The 17,554-nt window shown below is 39.5% G+C and overlaps 1 protein-coding gene across 3 annotated transcripts in view; it reads right to left on the bottom strand.

Moving 5' to 3' along the window:
* The window catches only part of PTPRB (protein tyrosine phosphatase receptor type B), a 119,773-nt gene that overhangs the window by 48,472 nt on the left and 53,747 nt on the right, over window positions 1-17,554 (bottom strand). For all 3 annotated transcript variants that reach the window (XM_063447007.1, XM_063447008.1, XM_063447009.1), the window contains 5 exons: window positions 11,139-11,417; window positions 9,247-9,504; window positions 7,324-7,587; window positions 6,036-6,302; window positions 3,895-4,155 (listed from right to left, as the gene is read on the bottom strand). In XM_063447007.1, coding sequence (XP_063303077.1) covers window positions 3,895-4,155; window positions 6,036-6,302; window positions 7,324-7,587; window positions 9,247-9,504; window positions 11,139-11,417 — 1,329 coding nt within the window. The remainder of the gene's footprint in view (window positions 1-3,894; window positions 4,156-6,035; window positions 6,303-7,323; window positions 7,588-9,246; window positions 9,505-11,138; window positions 11,418-17,554) is intronic.

The raw sequence follows: 17,554 nt of genomic DNA, 5'->3' as shown, positions 1-17,554 counted from the left end.
GTGAGACCATACCCATTAATTTAAATGTTGGTATCCTACACGTGGAGAATTTATCTCTTCTGCTCATTTCGTCTCCTTCCGTTCCCATAGTTCTGGGGTACCCATGGTTGAAAAAACATAACCCTATTATCGATTGGGAGTTAGGAGAGATACTCTCGTGGGGCCAGGGCTGCCAGGATCGGTGTTTGTGCAAGGTTTCTCCATTAGCTAATATTAACATACCGGAGAATCCTACTCAGTCCACAGAAAGACAAATACCAGACCTTTACCTAGACTTAAGGGCAGTGTTTGACAAGAAGAATGCCGATTCTTTGCCTCCACACAGGTCATTTGACTGTAAGATTAAGCTTCTACCCGGCACTATGCCTCCGAGGGGCCATGTATATCCTTTGTCTGTTCAGGAAAACTCGGTTCTAGAGGAGTATATTCGGGAGAATTTAGAAAAGGGATTCATCAGGAGGTCTTCTTCTCCGGCCGGGGCTGGGTTCTTTTTCATTAAGAAGAAGGATGGCACGCTGAGACCTTGTATCGATTACCGAGGCTTGAATAAAATAACTGTCAGAAATGCCTATCCTATCCCACTGATTACCGAGTTATTTGATCGTCTTAAGGGCTCCAAAATCTTCACCAAGTTAGATCTCAGATGGGCTTACAATTTGGTGAGAATCCAGCAAGGTCACGAGTGGATGACGGCATTCAATACCCGGTATGGCCATTACGAATACACTGTGATGCCATTTGGACTATGCAATGCTCCTGCAGTATTTCAAGATTTGATTAATGAGGTACTTAGGGAGTTTCAGCATGATTGTGTTATCGTTTACCTGGACGACATACTAATACACTCTAAGGAGATTGAGACTCACCATAGACAGGTCAGAAAGGTATTACACAAGCTGCTGCAACATGGTCTATATTGCAAATTGGAGAAGTGCAGTTTTGATCAGTCTCAGGTAGACTTTCTTGGATACGTGATTTCTGGGGAAGGTTTTAAAATGGATCCTGTAAAACTTCAATCTATTTTAGACTGGCCCTTGCCCAAAGGACTCAAGGCTATCCAAAGGTTTATTGGTTTTTCCAACTACTATAGGCGCTTCATTAAAGGATACTCCTCTATCATTGCGCCTATTACCAATATGACCAAACAAGGGGCTGATACTAAGTTCTGGTCTAAGGAGGCTCTGGGTGCTTTCAAGACTCTCAAGGAACTTTTTGCCTCGGCTCCCATTCTAGTCCATCCTGATACGACTCTGCCTTTCTTGCTCGAGGTCGATGCCTCTGAGACAGCAGTTGGGGCTGTTCTGTCTCAAAGGTTAGGGGTGGATAAACCGTTACACCCTTGTGGTTTCTTCTCTAAGAAATTTTCTGGGCCTGAGAGCAGATATGACATCGGGGAAAGGGAACTGTTAGCAGTCATTAAAGCCTTAAAGGAGTGGAGACATTTGTTGGAGGGGACCCTACACCCTATTACGATTTTGACGGACCACAAAAACTTGTCCTATATTGGGGAGGCTAAGCGCTTATCCTCTAGACAAGCTCGTTGGTCCTTATTCCTGACTCACTTCAATTATGTACTGACTTACAGACCTGGTTCTAAAAACTCTAAAGCCGATGCATTATCTCGCCAATATGAACCTTCTACTGTACCTGAACCAGTTCTTTCTTCTATAGTTCCGAAATGCAATATCATTGCTAATACGAATCTCAGGATTCATTCTCCATTATTGGCCGAGATCATTAAGTTGCAACATCTAGCACCTAAACAGACTCCTGCGGGCCGTCATTTCGTTCCTCCTGCTCTTCAACTGGAACTTTTACAGTGTTTACATAATAGCAAGATGGCGGGACATCCTGGTATTCGCAAGACTTACGCGTTGATCTCTAAGGACTTCTGGTGGCCTGCTTTACGGAGGGATGTTGAGGAGTTCATCGCTGCATGTGAAGTTTGTACTAAAACCAAACAACCCCATACGCTTCCATGTGGACTCCTGCAACCCTTGGAGGTTCCAGAGAAACCATGGTCCTGTTTGGCCATGGACTTTATTGTCGATCTACCTATCTCTAAAAGACAGACTGTTATCCTCACCGTGGTTGACAGGTTTACTAGGATGGCACACTTCATTCCCCTGCCTAAACTTCCGTCTTCTCCCGAATTGGCAGAGATATTCGCCAAGGAGATTTTTCGCCTACATGGGATACCCTCTCAAATTGTATCGGACAGAGGCTCCCAATTTGTTTCCCGCTTTTGGAGGTCCTTCTGCTCTCAACTTGGTATTAAATTAAACTTTTCTTCTGCCTATCATCCTCAGTCTAACGGAGCTGCTGAACGTACCAACCAGAAAATTGAACAATATTTACGATGCTTTGTTTCTGAACACCAGGATGATTGGGTCGGTTTGATTCCTTGGGCGGAGTTTGCACACAACAATCTCGTTTGCGATTCTACTCATTCAAGCCCCTTCTTCATGAATTATGGTTTTCATCCGTCTATTCTTCCTTCGGATTCTCCTTCCCAGGGGGTGCCGTCGGTTGATGTTCATGTTGCCAATTTGAGGAAGTTGTGGGATCAAACTCGACAAATCCTTGTGCACAACTCTATGTTGGTCAAGAAACACGCTGATAAACGTAGAAGGGCGGCTCCGGTCTTTGTTCCAGGTGATAGGGTATGGCTGAGCACGAGGAACATCCGTTTAAAAGTGCCCTCCATGAAGTTCGCTCCTCGGTATATTGGACCCTACAGGGTGCTGACCCGTATCAATCCGGTTGCGTATCGTTTAGCTCTTCCTAATACCTTACGCATTCCGAACTCGTTTCACGTTTCATTGCTGAAACCACTCATATGTAACAGATTTTCCTCCACAATAGCCCCTCCTCGCTCCGTTCAGGTGGAGGGTCAGGAGGAGTATGAGGTCAACTCTATTATTGATTCTCGAATCTCCCGGGGGAGAGTACAATATCTGGTTGATTGGAAGGGATATGGTCCTGAGGAGAGGAGTTGGGTACCTCAGGAGGATGTTCATGCTCCCCGTCTCCGCAGGGCGTATCACTCTCGCTTCCCATCTCGTCCCGGTTCATTCCGCCCGGTGGGCGTATCTGAGAGGGGGGGTACTGTCAGGGTACCTGTGGTCTCTACCTCCAAAAGAGGTAGAGACTTAGCTGTTCCACCATTCAGACGGTCTGATGACTCCCTTCCCTGCGGTATATCCGGTCATGCAAGGCCGGCCGCGAGGGAGTGACTGCCTTTTACACCATCTAGGCAGGAAGTCATCATCAGGACACTCCCCCGGATCGACCTGTCAGTCAATTGCTGCAGGACCAATCAGGACGTCTCGGAGGTGTGGTTACTGCTCTGAACAGGGTATTTAACAGAGCTTTCTTCATTAGCTCATTGCCCTGTCGTGGTTCTAGCTTGTTCTAGTCACTCAGTGCTTGTGTTTTCTATTATCCCTTTTGGTTTTGACCCGGCTTGTTTACCTTACTCTGCTTATCTCTGTTACCCTTGATTCGGCTTGTCTCTCGCTTACCTGTCTTCTGTTACCCTCGACCTCGGCTTGTCTTTGACCATTCTATACTGTACTACTTACGTTAGTCCGGCCATTCTAAGGTCCGGTATACGTATCTGGCTACTGTTTGTACTCTGCGTGTTGGATCCCTGTCCCGATCCTGACAGCAACATGTCACCATTTTGTTTTGACAGCATACTGTCCACCGATCACTCTGTTTTATACAACTTGCAATTTCTTCTGTCACTGATTGGTAACCAGAGTCTGATTATTTACCGAATACCCCACATGAAGTTTGTTGTTTGTTTTGTAACAAATAACATACCTACAATTTGGATGGTGCAATATCTAAAACAGCAAAATCTAAGTACACTGAAGAAAACTTTCTCACCTGTTCTTCCTTCAACAGAAGTGGAACTTCTCAAATCACCACTCATGCTTGTAACTGTGGCAGTATATGTTCTCCCAGGCACAAGGTCGCTGAAAGTAAACTCCTTGGCCTCTTTGGCAATTACTTTGTTAATGATTGTAAGATCTCTGTCTGCGAGCGAAACCACATAGCTATCCCATTCTGCAAAAGGTGGCGCCCACATGATGCTAAGAGACGACTCGTTGGCATGCTTCACTCGGAGATGCAGCACAGACTGAGGAGCTGTTGTGTAAAAAAAAAAAAAAAACTTAATTGAAAAGATTAATGCACTATTATATAACTCACGTGTGCCTTACAGTCAACCTAAACATGCTTGCGATGCCAATTGATAAATATTATCAGTTTGATTTGCCAATATAGCGATTGCAAAAAAAGAAAAAAAATCCCCCAAATTTACCAAACATTACAAAACATCTGTGTTCACGGTACTGCTTTAAAAGTTCACGTGAAAAAAAAAAAAACAGTAGTAGATGTGCTGGCTAATTATAGCTGCTTCCAACATTTCATTTCTACACTAAATGTTTCTCTTCAAAGGATAAGATCCATTATTAACAGGTTGCTTACCAAGCAATACTCTAGCTCTGAGCTGTTCAGCTCAATACTTGAGGGTAATTATTCTCTATGATTTTATGATGTCTTTGTAAAAATGCCATTTAACCTGCTCATTTTGTGTCTCGCTAAATGCGTTGAGAGTCTGTTAATTCTGTAGCCCTTGAACACTTTGATTAAATAAACCCGTTTGCTTTTCAGCACTGAACTGAACCCGTTCTTGACCATAAAATATATTTTCTATTTGATCTGGCTGCAAATAGTACTTTATTTTTGTTCTGTATTCCACTGGCAGTGTGTGTATTTTCGTTCTGTTTTTATTGAGACATTTTATTTAGTATCTCCTGTGTTTAATGTCACATGTTTGTGAGTTGTTTCAAGATGTCAATCCACAAATTTCTTTTTTTATATATCGCACTGCAGCATTTAATATTTTCATTAACTGATATTTTCCTTAAAACTATATTGTTGGCATGTTTCTGTCTTTGTAATTCTTCTAGAAGTCATAATGGAATAAATTTGCAGATTAGAAGATCTAAGACTGATCTAGCTACTGGAATGAATAATGTTTACATTTTGGATAATCTATACTTTTACTTTTTTTCAACGAAGAAGATTTTTAGGATGCTATGCAGACTATTTACTACACAGTGAATTATGATGAACTTCTGCTAGTTGAAATGCTTGAAAAAGAAAGGCTAGGACTGCCAGGGACAAGGTCAACGTTGACTGGCTTAGAGCAGTCAGCTGAGGCTCTCAGTCAATCAGTGGCCCCCAATTCACAAAATGGCTTGAGTAACATACTGGGGTTTTTTTCAATCAATTTTTATGAATTGGGAGCCACTTATTGGCTAAGGGTGTTAAAGACAGTCCTAGGCTTCTGTTTTCAAGCTTTTTAGCAAGCGGATGTTGGAGGAGGTAGATCAATGTAGCAATGGAGAGGAGACTTGGGTTAAACCACTTGTGAATGATTTAACCCCAAAGGTAAGCAAGCGTCAACACCGTAACAACATCATTTCAATGTAGTTGATAGGGTGCCCGGATTGTTCCTCTAAGCTATATTGCTTAATATAAGATATAGGACCTTTTTTCTCCAAACCGACAAAGTGCTGTTGAAAGTTATCAGAATAGTGCGATTGTGATCAAGTCATTGTTAACAGCTTTTACAGTGGGCATAATTATCAAAAATAGATTGTGATATACCCCATATGTCCTTCTTTTCTATCAATGTTCTGACATTTGTGTTTGTGAGCCTGGCCCCCGTGTGATACTAGTACCAATGGGGCATTCTTACAGTGTTAAATGGGCACATTGCCAGTATGGGTGAGTACTGACAAATTCTCGGGGGTTTGAGCAGAATTAATAGATTTTACCCGTGGGTTCATACAATGGAATCCAGTGCGATTACCCCCAAGCATTCACCATCACAATTGCACAACAAACAAATAAGACACCTACAAAGATATATTCATCTTAACACAGCATGGTGAGTAATAAGTAATCTTTTTTATTTTCAGTTGCATATATCTCTCTTAAAATGCTAAATCACTAACCTGTTCTGCCATTGCAACGTGCGGCATTTTTCAACCCTCCACTTTCTACCACAACAGCGACTTCGTACAGTCTCCCTGAAATGAGCCCAGTATCTGGAATAACGAATTCTTTAAGGTGTTTTTCTATGGTAGTGTTCAGCAAAGGAATGGACTGATTGTATAACACAACACGGTATCTCTCCCAGTCACCAGCAGGGGGTAGCCAACTTATTCTGAGTTTTCGAGGACCATCACTCGTTGCCTTTAAGTCTGAAACTTTCTCTGGGACTGGATGGGAAAAGAAATCATAAAAGCAGAAATTAACGCCTAGATTTTTCTCTGACTGCTCATAACAGCTTTTAATTCAAGATACCCTGAATAATATTATTAAAAAGGAATTAATGATGAAGATAGCCATTCAGGATATATCACGAGATGCCTATAAAAAAAGCTTAATGGTAATATTTATTTCTGTTTCATTTTATTATGAAATATGCTTCAGCAATGTATTTAACTTACTGACACTGCAATCTACCTAAATCAATCTGTCCATCTGTCTATCTAAGGGAGAATCTTACTGTAAGGGCGGCACAGATGTCCCAGTGCTGCCTGAGGTTAATGGGAGTTATAGTCCCTGACAGCAGCTATTTGATTTGACACCATTAAAATGGTGGCAGGTACTATGTGGAAGTGAAACTCACACTAACCTTGGGCAGACAGAGACATGTATGTTTTGGTCTGAGAGAGATGAGGGACCCCAGTGATCTGTGCACTGATACAAATTCATTACAAGAACCTATTATCGCCATCTGTGCAGTACAGCATTCCACATCATGATCTGGGTGCAACTACCCGATGGTATTGGCTCTAGGCTTTTAACAAAATTTACAGAAGCAGACAAATGGTGGAACTTTGTTTGCTAAGATAAGTGATTTTAGGTATCCTTTTAAAATTTTAAACCTATAATGTTTTGTGTGTGCGCCAGTGTATCAGAAAGCACAAGTAATACAGAGGAGAGCAAAAGTTTTGATCTATGTTTAAAGAGTAAGTATAGACTATTCCACCAATAATGGACTGCTCACATTTCAAAATGTCTAAAGTTCCAAAAACCTTTGGGTGGGAGGAGAAGACTTATAAAGAAATGTTAATAATCACGGTGAAGGTTAGAACAAACATGGATATATACTAAGTGGAAAGCTGTATCACCATGTATAAACTATTCGTACCTGTGAGTGTGAGTTAGTAAGATTTATTGCTATACTGACAACAATGATTTTTACAAATATAACACAAATCATTCAATTCTTACCAGTTCTACCAGTTGTCATTCTGTCTGTGCTTAATTTGCCAGCAATAGTGGTAACATTGACCTGATAAAGATGTCCTGAAGTTAGGTCAGTAAAAGTGACGTCTGTAGGCCCGGAGTGCACTGTCCTGGTATATTTTACTAACCCGTGGTCAGATAATATGACGTTGTAAAAATCTACTCTGCCTCGTGGCGCTTTCCATCGAACCTTCAGTGTATTGGAGCTTCCATCATTCTGTACAGATAGGTCTGACACTTTATCAGGTGCTAAAACAAACAAAAGAAAAGAAAAATGCATTTCTACATAATATTAAAAGGACTGGTCCAGAAGTGATTTAGGAGATACTCCACGCCCCTGTTTTTCCAATTCGTAAAAATGCGAATTTCAGAAGAAATTGGTACTATTTATAAAATGATACAGAAACGCCCTCAGGCAGTCATGGTGAAAGCTAGCAGAGATTCCAGGTGCACTCTGCTTGTGCGTTTGTTAACTTGGAAGAGAGAGCTTCCATAGTCTAATGCCTCCCTATTACAAACAATCTACTGGGTGATCACTGCATTTGATCGGTACATTAGCTGCAATCATCGGCACTGACAGTCTCCCGGGAGTGAAGTGGAGCAGTAGTGAGTGAGGACTCCCTTGCCGGAGAAAAAGGTAAGTTAATTTTTTTTTTTTTGGTTTATGGGGGTGAGACTGGAATTGCTAGATTTCAAAGGAACACTCCAAACATTAAAACAGAATATGTTTTTTTAACGTCTAAGCATTCCTTTAGCAAATAAATTATATTAGGAGATAATGGCAACTACCTAGTATGAGAGAAACAGTAGGGCTATGACATCCAATGAATCAATCTGTGTACGTAACCAAATGCCAGATACGTGATCATTTATAACTGGTTAAACAAACTCGTGCCCCCACTCTCAGGGTCCCACTCCCTTGGCGCTGAAGGGGGAGGAAGGGGGTTAATCCCTTACCTTTTTTCCAGCACCGGACCTTTTTTCCAGCGCTGGGACTCTCCTCCCTCTTCTTCCATCATCGGCTAAATGCGCATGCGTGGCAAGAGCCACGCGCGCATTTATCCAGTCCATAGGAAAGCATTTTCAATGCTTTCCTATGGATGCTGGCGTCTTCTCACTGTGAAAATCCCAGTGAGAAGCACGGAAACGTCTCTAGCGGCTGTCAATGAGACAGCCACTAGAGGCTGGATTAACCCTATTGTAAACATAGCAGTTTCTCTGAAACTGCTATGTTTACAGCAAAAAGGGTTAAACCTAGCTGGACCAGGCACCCAGACCACGTCATTAAGCTGAAGTGGTCTGGGTGCCTATAGTGGTCCTTTAATGCTTGATATATATGAGATCTGGAATCATCTTGTTATAAAGATTTTCAATAATTAAAAAGGAAATGTTACTTTTCTGGAAATTACATAATTAAATATAACATTTAATAATATCACTTAGATCTTGTGTTAACCTTTTTTTTCATGTGATTCTCTATTCTTTTACATGTAAATTAAAGATTTGGCATTTGATACTGCAATCCAATGCAGTTGTCAGGACACATATTGCTTTCTATCCAAAAAGCAATAAGGAACTGCACTCAATCCCATCACTCTGAGCTAGGGTGCAACAAAACCAGGATCAAGCATCAGGTCCTAATAACAATAAGCATAACATACAAAATGGTTTAGGCACTCCAAGGTTCAGAAATGGCAAATTTATTGAAGCCCAATGTAACAGAACGTTTCGACCTAGACGGTCTTTGCCAAGCTTGACAAAGACCGTGTAGGTCGAAACGTTCTGTTACATTGGGCTTCAATAAATTTGCCATTTCTGAACCTTGGAGTGCCTAAACCATTTTGTATTTTATACATGTTGCTTTCTAGTCCACAAAATCTACATGAAACTCAAATGCAGAAGAAATACCTGTTTGCACAGTTACAGAATTTCCGCTCCTCCTGTTTGCTGCCTCTGTGATTACAGTAAGGTTGTAGATATGTCCTGGAAGAAGGCTATGTATCGTATGCAAGGTAACATGATTTTCAAGGATAATGTCCACTACTGGCTTCTCTTGGTCCAATAGCATCAGCTTGTAGTGTTCTACGTTTCCAGGGCCAGGTGTCCACTTTGCCCAGATACTGTCTGGTTTACTTGAGACTTCAATGCTTTTCACTGGACTTGGAACTAATGAATGGAAAAAAATATTATTGTTGCGTGGTTATTTGAAGCCTGGGGAAACTGTTAAAATGAAAACAGTTCCTTTTTTTGAGGAATTCTTAATATATATTGAGGGGAAAAAAAGGCAATGTTGATGGCAGCAAAGGGAGGGAGAAAAGAAAGAAGATAGAATAAAGAGAAGTTAGACAATCACGAAGAACTGAGTGGACGCTGAATGGGTCTAAACTAATTGCACACAGTTTTAGAACCAACTTTATTACTTTCAATTTATTCTTCCAGTGTCATAGAAACATAGAAACATAGAATGTGACGGCAGATAAGAACCATTCGGCCCATCTAGTCTGCCCAGTTTTCTAAATACTTTCATTAGTCCCTGGCCTTATCTTATAATTATAGTGTCCATGCTGCATACTCAACTAAAACTGTGCATCACATTATCTATTACATATTCCAAGACTTGTATAAAACACTCCTTTCAACTTCACTACTGCTCCTTGATTCTGGTGATCATATCTTTTTTTCTGGTTTACATTTGTATCTGTGGGTTTCTATTGGCTTTTCCTATTGCCCCTCTTGCAGTTCCCTTACTTTCCCTTTGGACATATCATCTACATCCCGGGGATGATCATCTACATCCCGAGGGTGATTATCTACATCCTGAGGGTGATCATCTACATCCCGAGGGTGATCATCTACATCCTGAGGGTGATCATCTACATCCTGAGGGTGATCATCTACATCCTGAGGGTGATCATCTACATCCCGAGAGTGATCATCTACATCCCGGGGGTGATCATCTACATCCCGAGGGTGATCATCTACATCCCGAGGGTGATCATCTACATCCTGAGGGTGTACCTCAAATCTCTTTCCTTTGTTCTCTTCTTCATTAAGAATGTATGACCGTATCTCCTCTTCTGGTTTTAACTGTCATTTCTTTATTAATATCTAGATCTTTTTTTCCCCTCCTTCACACCTGACCTTTCCTCTTGGGTTTCCTCTTGTCTTTCTGGATATGTTTTAAGATATCCTCCCATTTCCTACAAATTAACCCTGCCAAAACTGAAGTGTTTTTTTCTTTCCTGCAATTTTTGTCACACTTCCCTTTTCATTCCTTATTATTTTCTTCCCTTCCCTAACCCCTCTTCTCTCAAAACCATGGTATCATCGCTGGTTCCTCACTCCTCTTTCCAAACGCATGTCGGCTGTTACCTCCTTTCTCCATTTCCAAATCTTTAATACCTGTACAATCCATGCCCTTCTTCCTCTCTCTGCTATGCTAGTTATTCACTCCCAGAGGTTTGCTACTCACATGTGCTTTCATTCATCAAGGACTTTCAACTTATCCCCCGACTCTCCTTAAACAAATTAAAAGGCTTCGGACACCTCAACTCTTATCCTCCCCACTCCTCCCTTTTTAAAAAGTCATTTTTTTAGCCTCCGGCTAAGGACTCTTATAATAGCGTCTCCTTTTTGGCTCTTCTTTTTAAGAATACATTTTCACATGTTTGATGGTTTACCTCAATTGTATTGTTCTGCTGTACTTATGGTACTACAGCTTTGGTGTTTAATCATACACAGAATTAAGGAAATGAAAAATCATGTGAAGGATCAACAAGAGAACAAATTAATTGCCATACCAGTGGATCCATTAATTAGTATCGTAGGTGTGCTTTTGTTTCCTGAAAAGGCTGTGATAGTGATGCTATATCTGGTGCCTGGTATCAGACCATCAAACGTGGCTTCTTTTCTGGAAATATTCCCATGAATTTTAATTGTTCGAACACTTTCTTTTTTGCTGTCAAGTAAGTGGACATTATAATGGTCTACGGAGCCTGGTGAAGGAGTCCAGGAGACTTGAAAACTAGTTGACGTGACTGTGTTCTCTCTAATTTCAAATTGTGATGGTGGTAAGGGATCTGCAAAAAAAAACAAACAGATGTGATCACGCGTGCAAGTAATACATACAGCTAAGCGTTATTAATGTTGTTGCAAGATCAAAACTGATAACTCCACACTTATTTAAGTCATTTATGGTTTTCTGGATATATACATATATGTAAAACAAAAGGTAAATTATGTGAGCATGATTATGTTAGCAGAGTAAGGATTTTGTCTGCTTACTGAATAGCAATTTTCGCCATAGACTGCGATGGAGCTCAGTAAACAGAATAAACCTTTACTCTGTCAAAGGAATCCATATCTATATCTGTTAGAACTTTGAAACAATTTCGAGATTAGACAGAAAAACAGCCAGCCAGGCATGGTAGCATTGACTGATCCACCTATAGAACGAAAAACTGGAAATGAATTGAACGATTTGGGAAGATATAAGAATCTGCTGCTTTTGCACCTGTTCTTAAACGATATTTAATACATACAATACACAAGGACGTAAAGGAGGGTTGCTAGCTGACAAACGGAAGTAGAATTTGAAACAAATTTAAATAAATATCAGTGGTACAAATTTAATGCCGATGACAACTTACAAAATAATCTACAAATATCACCCCAGCAACTACAGAAAACCTTTTAAAAAATGAAATATGAAATGATGGTAATGTGATATGGTTGGTGATACACCTTGTTAATGAACATATTTACAGGATGACACAGGAAATCAAAGTGTGTCTAAGTCAAAGGGTGGACTCTTAACACCATAATCACTACAGCTCATTGTATGGAGTTTAAGGTAAAGCGTTTTGGGACACTGTCCACCTGTTTGTGTCAAACCATTTAGAGAAAAATTTGGATTTGGATGAGTTCCTCTTTAATCATCTACACCATTCACTTACTACCATCTGCCTGATAACGTGTAGAGAGGATAGAATCCTGCAATTATGCAGTTCAGCACTCTGGTGTGAAGAATGTATTGCAAGGTCAAATCACCAATGTTCTCTAAAACGTACACCTTTTTTCATTATAATGTAGAATAAAAGTTGAGCTGAGTCTTTTTATACTGTCGATTTCCTTTTTTTTTTTCCTTCAAATTTTATCTTGCGGTAACTTGTTTTCACGTACATCTATTCTCTCAATGAGTTAATGGCCACCTGCCGTCAGTAAAAATCATCCACTAAACCTCTCCTACTAAACTGCAAGTTTTTGTGAACAGAGCATTGTCATTCTTTAATTTGTGAAGTTTTATAAATGGTTTATTGCTAGAATACACAGTGATAATTGTAGAGAACTGTATTGGTGGTGGTAAAGGTAAGGGCATTTTATTTTTTTTAAATAGTTTTTAAAAGGTCTAATCTAAGTCTGACTTATTTCCATTAGTTACTTTTAATGCAGATGGCATTGATCAAACAAAATACTTAACAGATTTTAAAAGAAGAAAAGTCCATGCTCAAAATTGCGAAATAAAACAGCAAAGCTTCATTCTTTGAACATTTTTGGAGTGATATTGCATTGTGAGCTACAAAAAATGTGCGTTGCGTGCAACAAGGTAACATTTAAAAATTCAGACTTTATCTAATCTATCTGGCCCAGAAAACAAAACACTTGGTCCCTTTTAACATCCGTTAGAACAAAGGAACAATGAGCTTGGGAAGTGCCTGGGTTGAGAGAGTCTTGTCTGGAAACAAACACTTAAGCCATTTACATTGTTATAAAAAATTTCTGCTGGCAACTGGCCATCAGGCAACATAATTTTGATTGTGCGGTTGCAAGTATACATATAAGATATACATGCTGGACATGCAGTAACAGAAGGAAAATATTTCTCAAAGAGCAAAACAGGTTCTTAATTTAAAGAAATTGCAATTTGATTAGACAATATTTAAAAAGAGTTATCAACTTTCGGATATGCGTTGTGCATCCGCTACATCCCACATACCACTGACGCAAATCTGAGTGGGACCTTCTGGAGACCTGCCACCGTTCTACTCTGAGATACTTGGCATGTTCTAAGACAGATGCACCTGCTGGGACGCTGGTTCTTTCATTCGCAAAGCTGATGTTATCTCAGTATCAAATAAAGGTCAACAAAATCTGCCATTCTTTAATGTAATGACGCTGAAATGTTATTAATGACCTGATTAAAATTATTCTAAGTGCATGTTAACTTCTTTAAACCCTAAAGGACAAGTATGTCATCACCTGTTATCTAAAGACCCTTTTCAATAAAAGGGATTAACGACTTAAGGGTAGCAATGAGCACTTACAGTTAAATAAGAAGGATATTACATCCTGGCATATAGTCTTTGGTAGAGCAGATCATGATGGATAACAAGTGTAAGGGGTTAAAGTGTTTACCAGACACTTTACATAGGTGTACAGGTTTTGTAACGGTGTCATATTATTAATATATCATTATACTGGGCTGAAGGCACTGTACGGCCCTTTATTTTAAGCCTTCTTAAAGGACCACTATAGGCACCCAGACCACTTCAACTCAATGAAGTGGTCTGGGTGCCAGGTCCCTCTAGTTTTAACCCTGCAGCTGAAAACATAGCCGTTTCACAGAGGGTTAATCCAGCCTCTAGTGGCTGTCTCACTGACCGCTGCTAGAGGAGCTTCTGCGATTCTCACTGTGAAAATCACAGTGAGAAGACGCTGGACGTCCATAGGATAGCATTGTGTAATGCTTTCCTATGGGCGGTTTGAATGTGTGCGCGGCTTTTGCTGCGCATGCGCATTCGGATCTGACGTCGGCAGGAGGAGGAGAGTTCCCCAGCGCCGAGGGAGCCTGGCCCTGGAGAAAGGTAAGTGGCTGAAGGGGTTTTAACCTCTTCAGCCCAGCGGGGGGGAGGAGGGGGCCCTGAGGGTGGGGGGAACATAATGACCCTATAGTGCCAGGAAAACAAGTTTGTTTGTCTGGCACTATAGTGCTCCTTTAATTTTCTATGTATCAATGTCTCTGACTCTGATCCACATTCAGTGTTAAAGAGTACTAGAGTGAATGGTGTAAATAACATTGAGATATTTACTGAAGTGGGAATTCAAAACAAATTTCAAATCTAAGGCCAGAGTAGCTGAAACTGAAACGAACATTTAACTGATTTAGAGAATTTTTCCAGTTTGACTGTTTTGACCTTAAATGTGAAATCCAGATTGAATTCTCACTTTAGTGAATAAGCCTGTGTATGTTACCATCTGTCTATTCGCTAATCAATATGGAGAATGAATCCATTATTGCTCAGAACTGGGGAATTGTTGTTCTGACTATAGACTGTAAGCTCGTTTGAGCAGGGTCCTCTTCAACCTATCGTTCCTGTAAGTTTTCTTGTAATTGTCCTATTTATAGTTAAATCCCCCCTCTCATAATATATTGTAAAGCGCTATATACGCTATATACATGGCAATAATAATAATAATAAATTTGTGCCTGTGATTGTTGTGCTTATATTTTTCTAAGTTTGACAACCTAACACGATCCTTCTCATAATTACAATTATGTTTTTTTTCTTTGAAATAGGCAAAAAACTTATCAGAATTACATATTATTCAAACTAGCGTAGGTCCTAACAATTATATTGGAAGTCATCACTTTGAGATCTAAAGTCCAATATGTGGCTTATTTGTTCTGTTCACTTTAATTGAGTCACTAAACCAAGGCACAGCTTGTTCTAGTCCAGGCATAGGCAACCTTTGGCATTCCAGATGTTTTGAAAAACACCTCCCATGATGCTTTGCCAACATTATGGGTGTAAGAGGATTATTGGAGATGTAGTACACAACATCTGGAATGCCGAAGGTTGCCTATCCCTGTAATCTAGTCAATGATGTTACTCTGTTTCAAAACAGAAGCAATAAGAGTATTTTTATTTGAATTTATTTATTTATTTTTTTTGGTCTTGTATTTTGATGTCTTTTTGCTGGGTTGTATCTGAAGCAAAGCACAAAGTTTTTAAATGTGTTATTGAAACTAAAAGTAATATTTTTTACACTAAGTACCATAACCAATCATTTACCTAGGGTTTTTAATAAAAACACAGAAACAGATTTTAATCACAGCTAAGACACAGTTGGTCCATCTAGTGTAGCCATTGTTAAGTCCTTTTCTTAATTTCTTTTTAAGAACAGTCTTAATTTGTGAAATTCTTCACGAATTGCTCAACATTTCTAACAAATTGATGTAATCTAGTCAATGACCAAAATACTTTAATTCTGTCACTGTTTGTTTCTCCAAAGACATGAACATTCATTATGTAGATTAGATTGAAGAGTTCTATTTTTCTTATGAAGATTACAGTATGTTTTACTCAAATCTCACACAGGTTTATGCACTAAACTTAATTTAAGAGAATTAAATCTGAACACTGCAAAACTGTTGTTAAAATACCAGATCTGGAAAAATTCCCCAACTCAGCTAAAGTCACAGCCTGGCTATATTTTAGCTCCAATTTTGCCATTCAAGTAAGAGAATATCCTTGACAGTCAAAAATGTATCCCACTGTGAAACAGGCAAACAGAAACAGGCAGAAGTATACAGAGGGAGATAGATAGATGGATGGATGGATGGATGGAAAGGTGGATAGATAGATAGATAGATAGATAGATAGATACATAGATAGATAGATGGATAGATAGATGGATAGATAGATAGATAGATACATAGATAGATAGATGGATAGATGGATAGATAGATGGATAGATAGATAGATAGATAGATAGATAGATGGATAGATAGATGGATATATAGATATATAGATAGATGGATAGATAGATGGATAGATGGATAGATAGATAAATAGATAGATAGATAGATAGATAGATTATAAGGGTGATAGTCACTATAAAACAAACTATAACACTGCTATATGCAGATAGCTGCATTGGTTGAAAAATTATGACACACTAGCTATACCATTAATAACTGTTAAAGATAACAAGTTAATTAGAAATAGTGGGTGTCTGCAGTTGTATTTTGGTAAATAGAATGTGTACCCCCTTTTACAAGGTTAGCAGATCACATTGGGTATCCAGAGCCAGATTTATGCGTTATTACATTTACTGTTAACTAAAATGGATGTAGATTCTTAAAGAATCCTTGTCTATGTTTTGTAGAACCCTTGTCTTTGTTTTGTGGAACCTTTGTCTGTTTTGTAGAATCCTTGTCTATGTTTTGTAGAACCCTTGTCTATGTTTTATTTCCACCAGCTTTACACTTTCTCCAAACATTTGCCATGAAAATATTTTCCAACAGGCTGAAATTAGATTAAAATCCTTGAATTTACCGACAGCCCTGTACAATGTTATATACAGCATCCTGTACAAACCTCTCTGACTCACACAGTTTGATTCGTGGCCATACAGTAGCACAATGGGTTATTAATGCTACAGTAGCGGCTGTAATACTCAGAGGGCAGCATAATAAATTAATTACACTCAACCACTGCTCCAATTTTAATCTGGATACTAACTGGTTACACTGTCTGCATACGGTGTGAATTACAATGAGCTTTACAATCTGAGCAAGTTACAACAGAAGTTACAGGGGAACTGTAACATTAACGACCAAGACCTTAATTAGAGATTACATTATAGAACTTGCCTTCTAACACAAAATATATGTACAGAAATCAATGGACATCCCCTTCCTGTCATTTCCCCTATTCCCCATTCATTTGCCATTCTACTGTACTTTCTCCATGCCATTTGCCCTTTAAATCATAAGATTTATCCCATTCTTAAAGTCACTTACACTGTCCCCATGTCAGATGTGTTTTTTCTCTTACACATCACTTGATCTCATCCAAATCAATTGCCCTCTCACTATATAACTTAACCTTTCTACCCCAGACACTTATCCTATACACGCTTGTCACTAGCCCCCTTCCTCCCTTTGTCACTTTCCCTGCTCCAAAGACAGGAAAGGATTTCTTAAAGCAGGACTCCTTAATCCTCAATCACCGTGCATACAACTTGAAGTCACTTGTAGATTAAGATAGGTGCGCTAGTACAGCCTTTGCATGTGAACTCTTATCGGGCACATACACTCTGCACGCTCCCAAATCTGTATTGTTCCCAGGATACAATTACCTTATCTGAGAAGATATAACCAGAAGGGGTTAGAGACTAGAACCATATGATGGCTAGATAAAATAAATCTAAC

This window comes from Pelobates fuscus, chromosome 3, assembly GCF_036172605.1.
Source record: "Pelobates fuscus isolate aPelFus1 chromosome 3, aPelFus1.pri, whole genome shotgun sequence".
In the NCBI taxonomy this organism is placed as follows: Eukaryota; Metazoa; Chordata; class Amphibia; order Anura; family Pelobatidae; genus Pelobates; species Pelobates fuscus.
Note: the sequence above shows the minus strand (reverse complement) of the source record. Positions and strands in the feature narration are given on the sequence as shown.